At 40.1% G+C, this 18,982-nt stretch overlaps 1 protein-coding gene across 1 annotated transcript in view; it reads right to left on the reverse strand.

The window, feature by feature from the left end:
- LOC306773654 (SLIT-ROBO Rho GTPase-activating protein 1-like) overlaps positions 1 to 18,982 on the reverse strand; it is a gene marked incomplete at both ends in the record, with an annotated part of 59,522 nt that overhangs the window by 11,835 nt on the left and 28,705 nt on the right. The window contains 10 exons of the mRNA XM_079263528.1: positions 1,000 to 1,060; positions 2,734 to 2,767; positions 2,917 to 2,944; positions 3,034 to 3,118; positions 9,297 to 9,494; positions 11,784 to 11,885; positions 12,096 to 12,317; positions 12,557 to 12,685; positions 15,780 to 15,977; positions 17,496 to 17,558. Of these exons, the coding sequence (XP_079119654.1) occupies positions 1,000 to 1,060; positions 2,734 to 2,767; positions 2,917 to 2,944; positions 3,034 to 3,118; positions 9,297 to 9,494; positions 11,784 to 11,885; positions 12,096 to 12,317; positions 12,557 to 12,685; positions 15,780 to 15,977; positions 17,496 to 17,558 (1,120 nt within the window). The remainder of the gene's footprint in view (positions 1 to 999; positions 1,061 to 2,733; positions 2,768 to 2,916; positions 2,945 to 3,033; positions 3,119 to 9,296; positions 9,495 to 11,783; positions 11,886 to 12,095; positions 12,318 to 12,556; positions 12,686 to 15,779; positions 15,978 to 17,495; positions 17,559 to 18,982) is intronic.

The following is an 18,982-nucleotide window of genomic DNA, read 5'->3' on the forward strand; positions in this document are numbered from 1 at the left end:
ATTATGAACCGTGATAGACATATGAAATCATATCATACCAATATGATATTCTGTCTCAGTGCAACATTGTGATAAGACTGACATAGATTAAGCATTTAACATCTTTAGTTTCAGTTCTGTCGCTTTTGCATTGAAGCTTCTTTAAAGTGTGGACAGATTCTCATAAGACTGCATAACCCTGTAACATCTCCATGGAAATTTTATTTCATTTTTCACCCTTATGCTTCGTTTGGGACAGAGCAACTCAATTTGCCCCGATAAGACTGCAGGTTTTCAATGTAATCCTGCTCCAACACACCAGTCAAATTAAATGGAGTGCATTGGAAAAGGAAGACATTGAAAACCTGCAGGACTGCAGCCCTCTAAGGAGCCGTGATTTCATATATAAAACACTTAAGGCCGCTGGAATTTCAAAATAATTCATCATAAAATGTACACTGTGCAAGAATTACTGAGATCTGATGGTAAAAACTGTATTGAAATGAATTAAAATTCACAGTTGTGAATGGATGGTGGCTGTCAGTGGCCAAACTTGTTCCAGACAGAAACCTTTTATTCATCTAGTTTGTCCATTCAGAGACACCATAGTTAAAATGATTACATAAATATGGCAGCTGCCCATAAGTTGATATAATTGTCTGATTTTTAAAGGTTAAAAACTAAACAGTTGTTGTAATTAGTTATAAGATACAAACAGAAACACAATTTTCTAATCACACATAAATGTTCGCGTCTCGCCTTCTCATTGCTGGCATCAGCTTCAGCCCCTTCATCACCCTGAATTGGACTAAATGGTATAAAAAATTAATGAACATAACATTTATCTGCTACTGTTTTTCATTTTTATGTCATTTACATGCTGTTCCCTTAAAGCTGCCTGTTACACAACACCACTTAAAATCTAACAACTGCTAAAGAACACTTGTACAAAATAAAAGAAAATGACAAATCCAGGAAATCCAGAAATGATCACATCTGACATGGAGAGGTGAAACTCACCATGAAGGTTGATGTAGCGGATGCAGCTCTCCACAAGCAAAGGTATGGCTTTGGTTGAGTCCTAGGAACACGATAATAATTTCTATTTTAGTTTTACACATTTAAGTAAAAACACAACATGCACAACTTTTCAAAAAACACATTTAGACAGCCATACTTCCAGGTAATTTTCTTCTTTTTTTTGGGTTTAAATCAAACAAACAGCAAACAACAAAGTGAAGTTAACAGCAGGAAACGTCTGTCTAGCTTCAACCTTGTTCAGTTTCTAGTGAACAAGTATTACAAATGACTTAAAAAAAACAAAGGAAAGTGTCCGCTAATGTGTTGATACTGCGTTATGAAGCTGCAACTTGAGATATAGACAGAAAATACAGAGAAAAAAACGGAAATGAAAAATTGATCAAATCTTTTCTTTTTAAAAAAAAACCTTTTCACAACCTTTTAATGTCCTGTCCGTTAAACAAATAACAGAAAATGGTCATGTTTTAAATCCTAAGTCTTTATTTGTCCCTTTGTTAAATTATTTTTTAAAAATTCATAAAACATTAACAATGATTATGGAAATGATAATTGGAATATATACTGTCCATTACTGTATAATGTCAGATTTATTGCAGTACAAAGTGTAACCACTAGGTAGGGATGCACTGATCCACTTTTTGGGAGTTCTGATCCGATATCTGAAACTTGCCGATACTGATATCTGTCGATACCAAATCTGTTTATGTGAACATTAGTGTAACTATGGTTATTATTGCTGTTATAACTGTGTAAGATGTCATCAGGTTGTAATAAATGACCCATCCTTTCTGAAGTTACCTTACCAATACAAATATAATAACATTACAGATCAAACTATTTCAACAAGTTTTATTCTGATTTGGCACATTTTACCTAAATACAACTATAAATGTGTGGTTTGGAAAAAAGATCTTGCTTTTAGTGGAGCAAAAAATGTCACATTTTAACATTCAAGGCATTTATTTCTTTTAAAACACATCTGAAGCATTTCATCAACCACATCTGTGCTGGCTTGACTAGTGTGGTATCGGTACACTTTTATTAATACCAAGTACGAGTACACACACTTGGTATTGAGTCGATACCGATATCGGTGCATCCCTACCACTAGGGGATGGAAGACAAGAATCAGATTGTATTAAACAGGGTTTGGAGATCAAATTTTGATCAGATAGTGATGCGACTGATCGCAGAATCTGTTTAAAAATAATACGATTCAGGTGTTGAAGGGTCACGACAATGTATACTAAATATTGTCTTTTTTTTCTATATTAAATTTTTTTTACCCTGAGTTGTGTCTACAGGCTTTGTGGCCAGACAGATGCATCTTGGGGGCGTCATAACCCCATAGGCCCCTCTGTCTTGTGAAATGTACACCTTTTCTTTATATTTGTACAACTTCTTTTCTCTTTTAGTCCTTCTGTAATCCGAATTATATTCCCTCAAATCTCTTTCAGGCTTTAAAATCAATAATATCTTACATATACAAATTGTTTCCAAGCTCTTTACGGTTTGTATTGATCCGCCAGGTCAGGTCAGTTCAGAGCCTGCTTATTCTACAACACCTTTCCACATCCAGCTTACCTTTAAACGAAGAAATCTGAAAAGTGAGTGCCACATCAACAGTGGAAATTACACCCCTAACTGTGAGCTGTCACCACACACTCCCAGGCAAACCCCCCCCCCCTCAACCTGACTACAGTAAAACTCTACCTGGTGCTTGCTATGGGAGTTCTTCCGCCCACGACTGTGATGAGCAGAAAGGGGAAGAGGAGACAGAGAGAAACAGGAGTGTCTCAGTTTCACAGAGTTCAAACTCAAGCGGTGGGAAAAGAAGCAAGACTTATTATTAACACAAAAAGGAAATGTGAACGTTGACATGAGAGAACACCTTACCTGGTAGTCAGTAGCTCAGCTTTATATCCTGCAGGAAGAAACATTAAAAAGAGGGTAAGAAATTCAGATTACCATTTTAACACAACGTGTAAGACAGAAGACAAGTGTCAGTCTTACCCTCTGCTAAGGCTTTCTTTAATACATCATGTTTGGCCTGGAGTTTGGAGATGAGATTACTTCCCTCCAGATACTCGCGGAATTTCTAATGAAACAGATGGATGTTTTATTCATCCCAGCGGGAATTGTTGAGTGACTGCAGCTACTTCATATAAAACATAAACACAATTTATGGTGAATTTTCAAATAAACCTGTCAAAAGTAGACAAATGATGGAACCATAGCTCCATTATGTGGTGAATATGAAGATAATGAAAACATTTTTTATTAAAGGTCCTATATTTTTAATAAATTCATATGGAAGCCAGAGGTCCAGCAACACTGATTACAAAGTGTATTACTTTAAATCCTGCTTTGGTCCTTAATTTAAGCTATTCTAAAACTGTCTCTGAGAAAACTGAGAAAGTTATTGTGTCTGAACGATAGACTGTATATAAAAGATGGGCGGAGCCTCCGTGACGTCACCCGGAGGTTTCTGAAGAGCTAAATTGAAGCTCGGTGGGCGGTTCCTACCATCGCCATCTTGGCAGAGGCATGTGTGTCGTCTCGCCCAGAAAATACAAATATGGGCAAAGAGGTGGAGCTGAGAGGGGACTGTGAGCGTCATGGTGGATGATTGACATTGAGCGAACTCCGAGCTACCTGTAGCTAAGAGCTAACAGGCAGGAGCTAACAGGAGCTAACCAGCTAACGGAGGTAAGCGGGCTAAAGCTAAGTCACAATGTTAACCGGCTAAAAACCGCGGTTGTTCTACGTTCTTCTTACTTGAAGTGAGAGATTGGGTACCTGTCAATCAAAAGGACACGCCCCTAAATATGTCTCTAAATATGCCGAACTTTGAGATTGAATTACTTTTAAACGGGCGAGTTAGAAAAAAATTCACTCCCCCCACAGTTGTCATGAAGGTAAACCTGACCTATTAAACCTAAAATGGATTTTTAAACCAGGCTGTAAACATGTTTATTTCTGCTGTAAAGTTGGTCTTTTTAACATGGAAGTCTATGGGGATTCGCTCTGTTTTGGAGCCCCTAGTGGATGAAGGGGGAACTGCAGTTTCATACACTTCTGCATAGGCTTCACTTTTAACCACCGGAGGCTCCGTCCATCTTTCGTATACGGTCTATGGTCTGAACCCATTAATGTTCATGAGTAGCGTCAATCTATGTCCACTCCATACCCTCTTCTGAGAGAGAATGTTGCTTTTTTGGTGCCCACTCAGTTATTTTAGGGGGTGGGCTAAGTGAGCTGGGGGGGGGGGGGGGGGGGGGAGTGGTTATTTCCCATTATGAGGTCACAAAGTGAAAGATCTCAGACTTACCCGTCTGACCACATATTTGCTAAAAAGTGGAACAAGCAAGTAATGAAGATGCATATGACTGTTAAAAAACCTTTTAGAAAGTGAGTTTTCATTAAAATGGGACATTTATTGCATTTTGGAAAGATACTCAAAGAAAAGTTGTACTTTCAGGTGCAGACTTGACCGTATTTAAAAAGATTAAAGAGAGGGAACGAGATCCTGGAAAAATTTGTTTAAGCAAGCTACATTATGAAAATACACCAAAGTCCAAACTGCTTTTTTCAGACTTCTTTCCAAAGCCACACCTTCAAACCCCAGAAAGACGCAATGCTTTTACCCAAACTGTTGAGGGGGGAGGGGCAAATGGCAATGGAGTTTGATGGACATATCGCCATACAGTGGTTGAGAACGGATTGGTTAAAATAATTGGATGGTGTTTTTTCAGTCATGTTTGTTTCACAGGTGAGTCAACATTTTTATTTTTGTGTTAGAGCATTTAATTAATCAGCTGTAATTGGGGTGTGAATGGGATTATAAGCAAAATAGCAAAAAAGAAAAAATGCTGCTGGAAAACATCTGCAACCCTACCTTAAAGATAACAAACAGAAGAAGAAGAAAATAAAAATGCGATCAAATAATGTCCTAAACTCTAGCTGTGTTATCAAGGTCAATGATAACTTAAATATTAAACCCGAGTGCAGTGTATGGCACTTTTTTATGCCACAAATCAGTATGCAAACATCATTATACCAATCGAAGCATTTAAAGCAAATAAAGTTTACAGAACAAAGTTTATTACCTACAACAGGCAGGTATGTGGTTCATTTAGTTTGTTTATTGGATATTTGTTTATTAGTGTGATTAATCAAAGTGTAATGGATGGATTTACAGCTAATAACAAAAACAATTAGACTATTGTTAGAATAGTCATATTTTGAAGAATAATGTAGTTGCATAATATCTGGGACCCTGCAGGTCCTGCAGGACCTGACACAGTTCTAGTGGGAATAAACTACCAACAAATACAATGCAAGTCCCACAGGGATGATGACTAAACCATTCGCTAATATAAACTATGTTAAATCAGGAAGTTAAGGGCGGTTAAAGCAAGACTTTAGAGTGCAGTATTAAACCAGTGCCACCACCAGAGGGGACCTTCAGGTGCTGCGTTCACGCAATAAAAAAAAAAAAAAAAAAAAAAAGGAATTCTCCACATATTTCACATTTAAGACTCAAATAAAACAACGGTTAGAAGAAGATCAAGCCTGGTGACTTTACTTTTACAATGTCTTCATATTTCTTCTTAATTGCTTAGTAACAAGAAATTAGCAAGCTTGCTATATTCTGACATGTTTGCATCATGATATCATTTTCAGACCTGGGTTCTGAGGAAAAATGTGCAGTTTTTTTGTCTCAAATTATTGGTGATTATAAAAAAAAAAAAAGACTCCTGTTGACATGGTTTTGCACAGTAATGTCACCTTTGTGCTCCTAGAAAAAAAATCAGCATCTAATGCATTGTTAAAAATCGCAATTTTTGGTTTGTAATGAAAATCCTTCTCACATTTTGTATTGCTTATGTTCACCTGATGTCACATCCTTCTCATATGTTGTGTGCAAAATGAGGTGGTGGTCAAAGCCAGCTCATTACAGACCAGAGCGTGACTGGCATATATGTTCCTAATTGCTTGCAAATGGCTTAAATTACATTATTTTTGACTAGTTCATCACAAAACTGATCAGTTTTAAAGAGTTCCTTGTGAAGAAAGTAGCTTAAAAATGTTTTGTTGGAAACAAAAGGAGTTAATTCAAAGTTTCCAGTGATCACACTGTAAATTACTTTACTCTTGGTTCGGGCCCGTCTCTGTTTCTGCCATGTTCTTGGTAAATTAAAGCTCATGGGGCTATAAAAGCCATAGCTGCTTTCCTGTTTTACACACCAAGATTGGATTAGCTCAACAAAAAAAATACACCAAGTACAGGTGAGGTCAGCCAATTTTAACATTAGCTAATGCTTTTGCTTCATTCACCATGTTGCCCCGGTGACCTTTACAATGAAGACGACATAAACTGGACTCAATACAAAGAGACACATATAGCAACAATGGTATAAAACCCGAAATGTGTTCTGACCTAAGCAGGAGCAATTCAGGATTTATCTCAAGGCGTCTTAATCCCACCTGCTTTCTCTCATCTACACACAAAGGAGTAGACTTCCGAACCTTTTCATGTTTTCACCTGCTTGGCAGTAGAAGCTCGTCTGAAGCGCCGGATATTTCCAGATATCAGACAACCTGATGGGTATTTCTCCAATTCAAAACTTAAATATTGGATGATTTATAAGAATTTTGCATTGAAACTTTAAAATAATCAAACGGCTTAAATGTTTGTTTGTTGCTTTGATAGGCGGCTGATATTAAATATTTAATTTAGCAATGGTGATTTCAAAGTTAAAAGGGGAATAAGTGTGAATTCATCATTTCTGGAGAGTAGAAATAAATCGCTATTGGCAGAACTACGGATATTTTTTCATCTGGAGTAAAACACGACATTGTCTCTCCGTGTTGGTCTCCAGCTCCATGTTTACCAGCCAGGACGGCAACGTGTTCATGTACTTTCATGTGAAAAACCGCCTCCCCTCTCCTCTTGCAGTCCCCCCTCCTATAAAAGGCTCCAACAAGCAAGCAATGGCAATGCATATTTTTTAAGTGAAATGACAGAGGACAGAATGAAACGTTTATCTGAAGACAACCAAGATCCAACATGGCCTCTAAAAACAACTACAGTTGGGAAAGACGTTGTTGGATAGAGAAAAGTACATAACTGGATTAATTCTGGCCTTGAATTACCAAAATGGAGACCGCTGCAAGAGCTAAAGGGTCTACGGTTTGACTCGGAGAAAGCTCTCCAACCGGTTGTATATAAAGAGATGGGCGGAGCCTCCGTGACATCACCCGTAGGTTTCTGAAGAGCTAAATTGAAGCTTGATGGGCGGTTCCTACCGTCGCCATGTTGGCAGGGTCATGCGTGTCATCTCTCCCGGAAAATACAAATATGGGCAAAGAGGTGGAGCTGAGAGGGGGGCTGTGAGCGTCATGGTGGATGATTGACATCGAGCGAACTCCGAGCTTTCTGTAGCTAAGAGCTAACCGAGCTAACCCGGAGATAACAGGAGCTAACCAGCTAACAGAGGTAAGCAGGCTACCTGTCAATCAAAAGGACACGCCCCTAAATATGCAGATCTTTGAGATTAAATTACTTTTAAATGGGCGATTTAGAAAAAAATTCACTCCCCCCACAGTTGTCATGAAGGTAAACCTGACCTGTTAAACCTAAAATGGATTTTTGAACCAGACTGTAAACATGTTTATTTCTGCTGTGAAGTTGGTCTTTTTAACATGGAAGTCTATGGGGATTCGCTCTGTTTTGGAGCCCCTAGTGGATGAAGGAGGAACTGCAGTTTCTGCACTTCCGCATAGGCTTCACTTTTAACCGCCGGAGACTGCCGCTTGTCTCCAACATAAATGTTATAAGTTACTCCAGCCTGCTCCACAAAGTGGTGACGTGGCTTTGCTTAGTGTGTCTGTAAGAGGTGGCGGGAAGAGGTAGAGGGAAGTGATGCACTTTGCCTGCCTGGAGACCAAAACAAAGAGCACAACAGCAAATTCATTCATTCGTGATCCTAACCGCTTAATCTGATGAAGAGTCGCAGGGAATATGGAGCTTATCCCAGCAGTCTGTGGGTGAAAGGCAGTGTACATCCTGGACAGGTCGCCAGTCCATCGCAGGGCCACACTGTCTCAACCTCGCCTCAGCCTGAGGATCAAACTATTGACCTTGCTGTGAGGCCACAGTGCTAACCACTATGCCACCATGCAGCGCCCACAACAGCAAATGCTGAAGTAAAATGACTTTGCTTTTTGTTCCTTGAAACATTTACTGTCAGTCTCCGAGTTTGGGAGACGGCGCTGGATGCTAATGACTCGATGCTACATTAAGTCTTTAATGTTCGTCCTATCTTGCAAATAATGGAGAGAAAACTGCAGTTTAATTACATTTTCATATGGTTCATCTAGATTTTTTAAAGTTAATTTTTCTAAAACTTTATATAAGAGATTCATTGGAACAAATGCACAAAAACTAACTGCAGGGACTTCACAGTCTGCTGCATGTGAACACAGTTTCTGCATAAAAATGATGGCTCATTTGATTTTTATTTTTTTTGCGATGCATGCACATTAACCAAAGGTACGTCATTCTGATCGGCATACTGTCAGAACACCGATGGTACATTAACCTGGAGAATGTGACTGATTACAAGCAGTTCAAGTCTGTGGAGCAGCTGGATTATTTTGAGTTATTTGGGATTTTATAGGATACAACTCCAAGTCTGTTGTTCTTCAGAGGTATTATGTGTGATTAAACACATTTTCCTACATTTTATGTAAAAGTTTCGCAGCTAAAGTGAAACCTAGAATAAAAAAACAACTTTTGGTGATTAAAACATACATTAGGACTGTGCTTTATATCAGTCCCACCCAAAAAAACAAACAAAAAAAAAAACAAAGAAACACCAGGAATGACGACCCAACATAAGGAGGCTTCTAAGTGATCTATATGTGACTTGAGATATTGTGACATCAACCCATCAGTGTGATTGTCAATTAAACTTTGTGTGTGTGTGTGTGTGTGTGTGTGTGTGTGTGTGTGTGTGTGTGCCAATATGGATCCTAAAGATTGGTTCGATGAGTGTTTTAAAGTGTTTTATCTATGTGAGTGTGTGTGAAAAGTGAGTATAAGTGTAAGACTTTGGGTATATTCCATATTTTTGTATGTGAAGGCAGGTTCTCAACCTTGTTTTATTCTTGCTTTTTATTCTGTAAAGCACTTTGTGCTACTCTTGTATGAAAAGTGCTGTATAAATAAACTTTGATTGATTGAACATGACGCCCTGCAGCTTCCTCACATTGAAGTAGAAGAGCTCCGTCTCCTGCTGGTTGGCTCGTCTCTTGGCCAGACTGGGTTTGTTCAGGTATCCGTCAGACACACTGGATTTGACAGACTCTGAAGACGGGCTGTGTGTGAAGCTCTGAGAGACGTCGTAGTCGTCCAGCACCGTCATGTCCTGCAGGGTGGTCAGAGTCGCACCCCAGGTTTTCTTCACCTAAACAGGAAACAAATACAGAACAGAAGCTGAGCCGCTGTTCAATTAATATCAGCTCATAAATTATGAAAATGTAATTATTAAAGGGTGTTTTTGTTCCCACCCACTATATGTAAAGTGAGCTGATATTTACAGCTGGGATAATGGATGTAAGGGTGTTTTTATTTGCCTATGATAATCAGGGTGTGTTTGTACGCTGCTGAGACGTGCAGATGCAGCTCATTAATCCCGACTCCTTCAGCATTTTTATGCCCTTCAGGCAGAGTTAACAGCTGCCCTCTGTGCTAGACAACGGCGAGGACACCAACAGACTGCGGCGCACAGGCGCTCTCACACGGCTCAATTTTATTTTTAGAGGCTACATCTGCTACATTATCACCCCATTAAAACTGTATAAATTAGCATAACTCCAAGTAAAGTTTTAACTGTCAGAAAAAAGTCTTTAATGTTTAATGAGTGAGATTTTCATGACAGTTAAAGAGCACAACTATATGACATATTATTAGAGGAATAATACACAAGACAAGTCGCAGGGAGATAAATCTAAATAATTCCCTCAGACGCATTCAGTACTCCGTAAGTCTGACTGAGCTCGTTGGGAAGTGTTGGAATGAGAAAAGAAGCAATTGGTTCAGTGAGAAATAAAAAATCCACAAATAATTAAATCTGATTATGTCGGGTGCTTTTTATTTGGCAGGTTTGTTCCTTTCGCTGCTCAGAAATCAGCTGGACAACTCAACACTACCCCTGCCATTTGTGGATGCTATAGCTCCATTTTCTGCTCCAGGTGACTGATAGCGAAGCCGCTTGAGATCGGACAAAACTGTCCGTCCATTTGTGTATGTCTTCTTTTGTTTGTTGTTTAACCTGTCTGTTCAGAATCAAAACTTCATTTGTAGAGCACCTTCATAAACCTCAAGGTATCCAAAGTCCTGCACAGGTTAAAATAAATCAACATTAAAAGCTTAGTAGTCCTGCTCTCCGGAGTTAAAAGCCAAGTTAAAGAGATGAAAAGAGACTTAAAACAACTTGGAGTCATAGCAGACTTCACAGAAAGAGGGAGATTGTTCCAGAATTTGGGACCCGCTATAGAAAAGGCTCCACGAGTAACGAGTCGAGTCCTGGGGACCACTAAGAACATCTGGTCAGAATGATGGTCTGGCTGCCGTACAGTGAAGAACAAATCTGTGCTGCCAAGAGGAGCCTTTTAAATATGGGGTCTCAAATTTTATTTTTCATCATTGTATTATTTATATCAGATGTTTTTTTCATTTCTGCTTATAACTGCTGGACTGGAGACACAGTAGAAGGAAAAGATGGGGGAAAAAAAAAGCAAAATGGGAAGACTAAACCGCAGCAACTGCAATCAATCCTCAACAGACAAACTACACAGCTTCTACAGCTGGAAAGAAACCGTGAAGATCTGAAGAAAACACAACAGACATTCGTGCAATTCTGCACAAATGGGCCTGAACTGGACTTACTGCCGTCTTATTTAAAAGGTACAGTGTGGAAGAATTACTGATTTCTAATGATAATAATGGGCATAGAAGTTACTTCAAATGCCAAGCTTAGTTGTGAATGGACGGTGGCTGTCAGTGGCCAAAATTCTTCCAAACATCAACATGTTTTTATCTGTGAGTGGATCCAGTGGTGATCCAGCGCTACGAGTAACGCTTATCATTAAGAACAAATGTGCCGCCTACTTCTGTGATGCTGTTAAGGTATTTATTAAAAACTATTGAACAAAGCTGGTGGTGTAGTTTTAAAGTTGTTTGTTTTTAATCTACAAAAATCACCAAACAAAAAAAATGTCCAAAACTTTTTTTTGTTCGTCATTTTTCTTGATTTCATTTAGGGAAAAGCAACACGGTAACCAGACCAGCATTCTGCTGCTATAATGCCCAAGAAGACAAGTAAAAAGATCAATAAGAACAATAAAAATGACAAAAAATTTATAATTATTTTAACAAAAAAAAAAAAAAATTGATTTTAAAATTGTGAATAAAAAAATCCTGATATTCAATTTTCCGATTCGATTTTCCCACCTCTAATGTTGGCCAACATTCAGTCGATTTAAGTGTTACAATAAAAGAGAATAAAACCATATCAGTTATTTTAGTAAAGTGATTAAACACCAATAAAAACACATCTTTTAATTATATTTACATTTTTCTTGACGCTTGACTTCTGGTTTCACGCTGCACATATATTATAAATCTTCCTGTCCAGAGGTGGGGAGATGTTTGTCCACACTTCAAGCTGACATATTGTGTTTGTGTGACTGACCTCCTCGTTCTCTATTTTCAGGGACGCCAGTCGGGTCTGAAGCTGAGTGAGGCGCAGGGTGAGCTCAGCCTGGACCTGTGGCTGGGACGTAATCTGGGCCACCTGACAGGAAATAAAACAACAACTTGATTATCGAAAACGTCCTTTAGTCATTTTGTGCAGCAGACATTCTGGTCATTTCATGTTTATCTAAAGGTTGGCTGATCGACTTTTCATTTACAAGATAAAAAAAAAGAACCAACAGGAGGCGGATCACTGGTTTCTATTCGCTCCGATGACAATAAATATTTGCACAAATGAAATGATACTGACTGCGTCCCCCATATGGGCCTGGAAACTAAAGCGCTGCGGCGGGCAGAAGGCGGTGGGGTACAGGCCCAGCAGGCGCTGCCTGTCACGTGCTGGGTCCAGGTTCTCCACTGCCCCCTCCAGAACTTCCAGACCCGCCCTCCTGGAAGCTTCAAGGCTCAGTTCGGCTGATAGGTAGGTCCTCAGAGCCCGGCTCAGACTGGAGTGGTACCCTAAGTCACAGCACTAAAACAGGGATGGAGGAATAGTTGGAATCACGCTGGAAACATTTGACAAACATTTAGTGATCATATGAACTGAACAGCTGTTAAACCTGAATAAACAAGATGCTTTTTATCATTCCTCACAGTCTGACTGATGCTACAGGATGGAAAACTTGTTTATTTCCTTGTTAAAAGCAGCTTTCTGCTTTTAGAAACACAAAAAAGATTTGATTGGACAAATGAAAGAGGTGATATACTCACGTCTATAATGTCGGGCAGGTCATGGATGTAGTATTTAAACACAGAAGCATTGGTGGCCTCCAGAGTCAGTAGATACTCATTTCTGGCTTTCAGCGTCTTCAGTTTGTTCTCTGAATATTTTGCCTTCCTCTAAACAAGAAAAAAAGACATGAAAAAACAAAAATGTCAGTTTTAGTCCAGATGTAAAGTAATATGCTCATCTTTTGCTCACTGGTCACACTGGCACCTCCGTCCTTTGAGGCAGCCATAGTTTGGTCTGAGTGACTTCCAGTTCCTCCTGATTGTATCTAATCTGACTTGTCTTAGTGTCGTTTTCTTAGCTTCACATTCCCAAACGTTTTGGCCTGCACTTTCTAGTTATGTTAAGCTTCCAGATCTTGCTAATCGGGCTGACCTGAGACCTTTCCTTGTTTTGATGTAGTGAGTGTGTGCTAGGAGTCTTATCATGCAAAACACTAGAAGTCGTCCCAGTATTAAATGCTTTTGAGTGAACTAAACCAGTTTGGGGAGTTCCTTGAATCAGAGGAGCGCTCCATCAAGTGAGGGATTTCAGGTATCTCATGGTCTTATTGGTCATTGCAAACTGGAGCAAGAGATGGACAGAAGGGTTGGTGTCTCGTCAGCAGTTATGACAGCTTTGCACCAGTCTCGTGTTGTGAAGAGGGAGAAATAAACGTTTGACTTTCTGTTCCAACCTCACCAACGGTGATGAGATGTGGGTAGCGAACAAAAGATGAAGCTGCTGGTTCATTGGAGCTGGGCTGAGCCTGAAGGCCCATTTATGGTCAACGCAGAAGACCAGAAAGCTTCAGGAGGCGTGGCCATCTGGACAGATCAGTCAGATTGCCTGGTAGGCCACGCCTCCTGGAATCCACCTGCTGATAAGGACGGATGTCAGATGATGTTTCTGAGGCAGACTGAAGTGACAGTCAAAACATGTCTAGAAGATAAAAACCTTTCTGAAAGAAGAAGCTGAATATGTAAAAGTCAGAGTAGACATGATGGATTTAATCACGCTGTCCTCGTTTCTACATGTAAGGAAGCAGATATGGGCCTTTAAAGACGCATTAAGTAACTTGCTGACCTTAAAACTCTGTGTGTTCGATGACATAGTGACATCTATCATGTGTTTTTCTAGAGCCGAGGCTGAGACACCATAGACATCATATATACATCGATGCCGCATTGTACCACGCTGCCTATGCGAGCGGACATCTCATCTTGCTGCCATTTTAGACGGGTCTCCCATGTGCCTCCATTGCAAAAAAAATGCACAAATTGTTCCCTGATTTTTCTCAGTTTATTACAAAGAACAGAGATATTGTTAAGATACAGATCACTGTAAAACATTAAAAACTACTGTGCTGAAATATTTTTATATGCTATTTAACTAAGAAATAGGGTAGCTACTATATAAATAAATGTATAAATGAATTTGATACTAACATGTTTGATTGTTTATTGATGCATTTGGATTTATCTATTTTTATCTGGCCGAATAAATTATTATTTAACCTTGTGAAATGTAATTCCACACAATCTACTCCCAATATTTTTGCCAGTTATTGCAACCATATGCTGAACAAAATACAGGAATAGTCGCTGCTTTCTCTTGACTACGTTTGACTCTTTTATTTACGTTTATTAATTTATCAATATAGAGATACAGTTGTACAAAGTCTGAAAATAATGTATTGAATCAAAACTGTGTAATTCAAAAGTTTCCCACAAAAACACTCAGAGTTCCTGGATCCAAACAGTGATCCGGATCCCACCTAAAATAAATCTTCCTTTTCACATTTCCAACAAGTCCTGAAAAGTTCATGAAAATCCATCCATAACGCTATAAGTTATCTTGAACACAAACAAACAAACAAAGCTTGTAAAAACAAACCTCCTTGGTGGAGGTAATCATGCTACCATGTAAAACTCTCTTTGTGAAGCATCAATGTCATATTTTTCCATAAACACCTCATAGGAGTAACATTTATCATTTGCATTTAGTAGATTATTCACTGTGTTAACATTATTTATCAACCAGTTATGTAGAAAAGTGTGTTTGTGTGGAATATATACGCGTTGTTCCACAGAAAACAGTGATGTGGGGAAACTACGTTGATCTGCAGCAAGACTGGAAAGCAGAGACCCATCCAATATGGTGGCGACGCTGGTTCACTCTGCAGCGCTCAATGAGGCGTCTACGTATATATGATGTCTTTGTGAGACACCGCACTACAGAACTTTTACATCCAGGGTGCGACGTGACGTTTAAAAAGGAACTGGCTGTTTTGAAAAAGCAACGTTGCTGATTCAGCAAAGCAATGCAAGAAGATTAAAAGAAAGAGACAAGAATCATCGTAAGATCAATTTTTTCTGGCTGGAGAGAGCTAACAGGTCATGTAGGATGGAAGATGGATACTGAATTAGTCATTAATAGGGTCACGTGACAGGAAAATAGCAAAAGTTCTGCAGTGTGTCTTTAAAGAAATGGTAAGAAGCCTGAACGTTCAGGGGAGACTGGTAGGAAAGTTCCTCTGCACTGAAAGGATTCAGCCAAGTCGGCATGAACATGTTTTTAGGATGCAAGTTTAACTGGGACATGACCCAGACCACCATGTCGGGATCCTCCTGGTCTGGGAACATCTCCAGGACGGTTCAGGAGGACACTGGTGAGAAGTGTCCTCCGTAAACCTGCTCTACACCTGAGCTTGAAAAAGCAGAAGTAAATGTTGTGATGCGACTGGATGAAAAGGACCAGAGCCACTTACCTGTAGCAGAGACAGAGACTGAGAACAGGTGTGTGTATTTAACAGAGGAGGAGGTGATAAAAGCTGAAACGTGTGTGAGCTTCCTGTCTGAACTGTGCTGCAGCTTGTGTTTCCCCGAGTTGGATCCTATTTATGTTTTTAGGAGCTGTTGGACGTGTTTATGAAGTCATTTGTCCTCCGAGTACCGTTTGGTCTGTTCGCTTAAGGGCTCCAACGTTTCTGAGACAAGAATTTCTGCCTGTGGTGAAGCTGACAAAGATTTTTACTTTATAAACTGTTTATTAGATGTGTAAACTTTGCAGCCGACATCTGCAGCGTATCTCCCAGTAACAGCTAAGTGAGAGACAGTGGACAGACTGGTCAGACTGGGAAGGAAAACCTAACATTATAGTTAAAGAGCTTCATAATTATTTCTTACCTGGAAGAAAGTCTTAATCAGCACATCTGAGTGTTACCTTTTCTCTCATCTTCTCCATCTTGCGGGCGGCGTTGCGCCTTTGGTGGCGTTCTTCTATTCGCAGGCCAAAAACAGGCTCCACCCCTCCTCCCGTCCCCGACACGCCCTTCACGCGGCCCTCCTGGCGCTCCGCCTCCCGCAGCTTGGTTTCCGCATTGATCGTCTCCACGTGGTACATGTGATATGTCTTCATCACCTAGGCAACAGCAGCCCATCATGCCACAGTCAGACGGAAGCAGAACATAGCAACGCAGCCGGGACCGCCATCTTTACGTGCCCAAGGTTATCAGGCTGGCTCTAATCTGATTTACGGCGTCTGCAGAACGCTTTGGCACATCTCTGACCTGATATAAACTTTGAGGATTGACTGCCGATAATCAGCAGATTTTCTCCTTCAAAGCTCTTTGAAGGCTGGAAAAATAAAAACGATGGACCAAAAAACATCTTTGAATTTGAGGCATGGAGAACTTCTATCAAATTTCCATTTAAAAGGAAGACGATCCGAGCTTCTTAAATGTCCCTCTGTGTCTCCTCTCTGGCCCAGTTTCTGTGTTGTTGCAGAAAAATGCACATTAATTATTTTAAATCTTATTTTTCAGTCGTTTTTATTTGCAGGTATTTTGCACATAAATACTCTTTTTTTTAAAAAAGCAAATATAAAGTGTTTCTTTTTCCCCCTCAAAGGGAATCTTCCTGACATGAACTAATATCAAGTATTGTACATAATATAGACAAATAAAATTAAAATCCAGAATATCAAGGGGAGCATTATATCTATGATGCTTCTCATGGCAAAGTAAATTTGCCCAGCAGAACACAGCATCCAGAAAATCCATTTTACCTGCTTAAATGCTGGACAAGACAAAAAAAAAAAAGTATTGTACATTTAAGATCTTATAGTTCCATATATTCCAAATCGAGCACTTTGCTCTCAGACTGCAGGTTTACTGGTGGTTCCCAGAGTCTCAAAGAGTACTATGGGAGAAAGAGCCTTTAGCTATCAGGCTCCTCTCTTATAGAACCAGCTCCCACCGTGGGTTCGGGAGGCAGACTCCCTCCACACCTTTAGGATGGAGCTGAAAACCTTCCTTTTCCATGATTCTTATAGTTAGGATATGAGCATCTCCTGAGTTGGAGTCTGCATGTACGGGACCCAACTGTCCAGGTTCTGCTCTTTGCTCTTATAGTGATGGGTAGTCTAGCCATCCATTACTTATGTAGCAATGGGGATGTTACCTGATGCACTGAGAAGTACCTCGCTCTATTTCTCTAATGTATTCATGTATAAATAGATGACAATATTGCCGTCTCTAACTTATTTCTCCTTTTTTCCGCAGGCCTTCCTGAATAAGTGCAGTTGTACATGTTGATCTGTCTTTCCTGTCGTCTCCACCCCAACCAGTCGAGGCAGATGGCTGCCCTCCCTGAGCCGGGTTCTGCCGGAGGTTTTCTTCCTGTTAAAGGGGAGTTTTTTCCTTCCCACTGTCGCCGTGTGCAGCTCAGGATGGAGGATTGGATCCAAGTCATGACTCGATGCAATCAGTTGGTTTCTATTATAGGATATTTATAAATTGGCTCGATATGATGTGGATGTAAAGTGTCCTGGGACAACATGGTTGTGAAGCGGCGCTGTACTAATAAAGTTGAATTAATGTTACAAACGTTTCCAACAGATTTTCTGGTTATAAATGTGATAGAAGAGGAATAAACTTACGGTATAAAGCTCATTCAGAAGCTTCATGAGGTCTTCCTGAAGCTGAAAGATGATCTCCTTACTCTGAGGGACAGACGGGAACAGAGAATGGATCCTTAAATGTTGGAAAAGTAGCTTCATTCATTGGATAACAAACTACAGGATTCAGTTTCATGCTGTTAAAGTCACTTTTGCTTCAGTCCAGTATTTGTGTACTTGTACTTGTGTGTTGTTTTTGTGTGCAGACCTCAAGGTTTGCCTCTTTTTCTTCGTCTTGTTTAATGAAAAGTAAAGTCGGTACTCCCCTGAGCTTTGCCGGCCTGATGTGGAGTTAAACAAATTAAACACACATGCGCACACACACACACACACACTGGCGCTCTGAGCCGTCTCTAACTTTAGCTCACCATGTTCATTATTAATCCCGCTTCCGGCTCCTCTTTTATTCATGCTAACTAAAGTGCAGCGGCTGCCAGCAGCTACGAACAGTAGGACCTCCATCACATCACTCCATCCGAGGAGGGACATAGAGGCAGGAGAGACAGACGGCCGAGTGTCCATGGAAACGCCAACAGCCCCGTGGCCATGGCGACAAGCCTGGACTGATCTTTTCTCAGTGTGTGCTATGGGAATGGGATGCATCCATCCTGGGATTCCACAGTCATTTAGCATAATGCAATATTGATGCTGCCACATAACTCCTTCCCCAAACGGCCCGGCTGTTTAATGCATGAGGCAGAGATTCAGCCGAGCCGAGCAGGCGGCACAGCTCGGCTTGTTTCATTTATGAATTCATTTGTTTGTGTGTGGTCAAATCCATTTATTTATGTGGAGCTGCTCAGCATGCCTGACAGATCTCCAGTCTTCCTGCGCAGTGTTTGAAGAGGTGCTCACATGCTTTACTTGAAGCTGCTACCAGTCAATATTTTCATGGTAAATAAAGAGTCAGATAATCTTTTCTAGTGATGAGCCTGCAGAGGACGGCCAGCTGGATCTGGATCTGCAGCTCAGATCACGTGTTCATGTTCATGTTATTAAACCGTCCGACCAACCTGACTGTGAAAGTTCGCCTTCGTCAGGCTTTTAGCATCAGGAAACACCTGTTTTATTTACCTGCAGCAGCTTCGACTGCAGCACTGGTTCTCTCACTGCGGTCGGAAGATAATTTCAGTAGGTCATCAGACTATTGCAAAAAAAAAACCTAAATCAATCAAATAAATTTGTGATTTTTACTAGGGCTTGTCAAAGTTAAACCATCAATGGAGATAATTTTGGAAAATGATCACCTTAATTGAAAGTAAGTCTAAAAAATCTGAATTCGTCATGAATAGAACTGAATCCACCAAAAACTAATTCCTTATTAGTAAAGATTCTAACAGTTTTCCAGCCTTCTGTCTGCAGGATGAACCGTCCGTCATCACGTTGTGTGGGGGTGCTGCACACCAACACGTCACCTTGGGGGTCATGTCATAAAAAGTTTGGAAACTACTGCACTATGAAATGGGACT

The sequence above is a fragment of the Telmatherina bonti genome, assembly GCF_933228915.1.
Source record: "Telmatherina bonti genome assembly, chromosome: 23".
Classification (NCBI taxonomy): Eukaryota; Metazoa; Chordata; class Actinopteri; order Atheriniformes; family Telmatherinidae; genus Telmatherina; species Telmatherina bonti.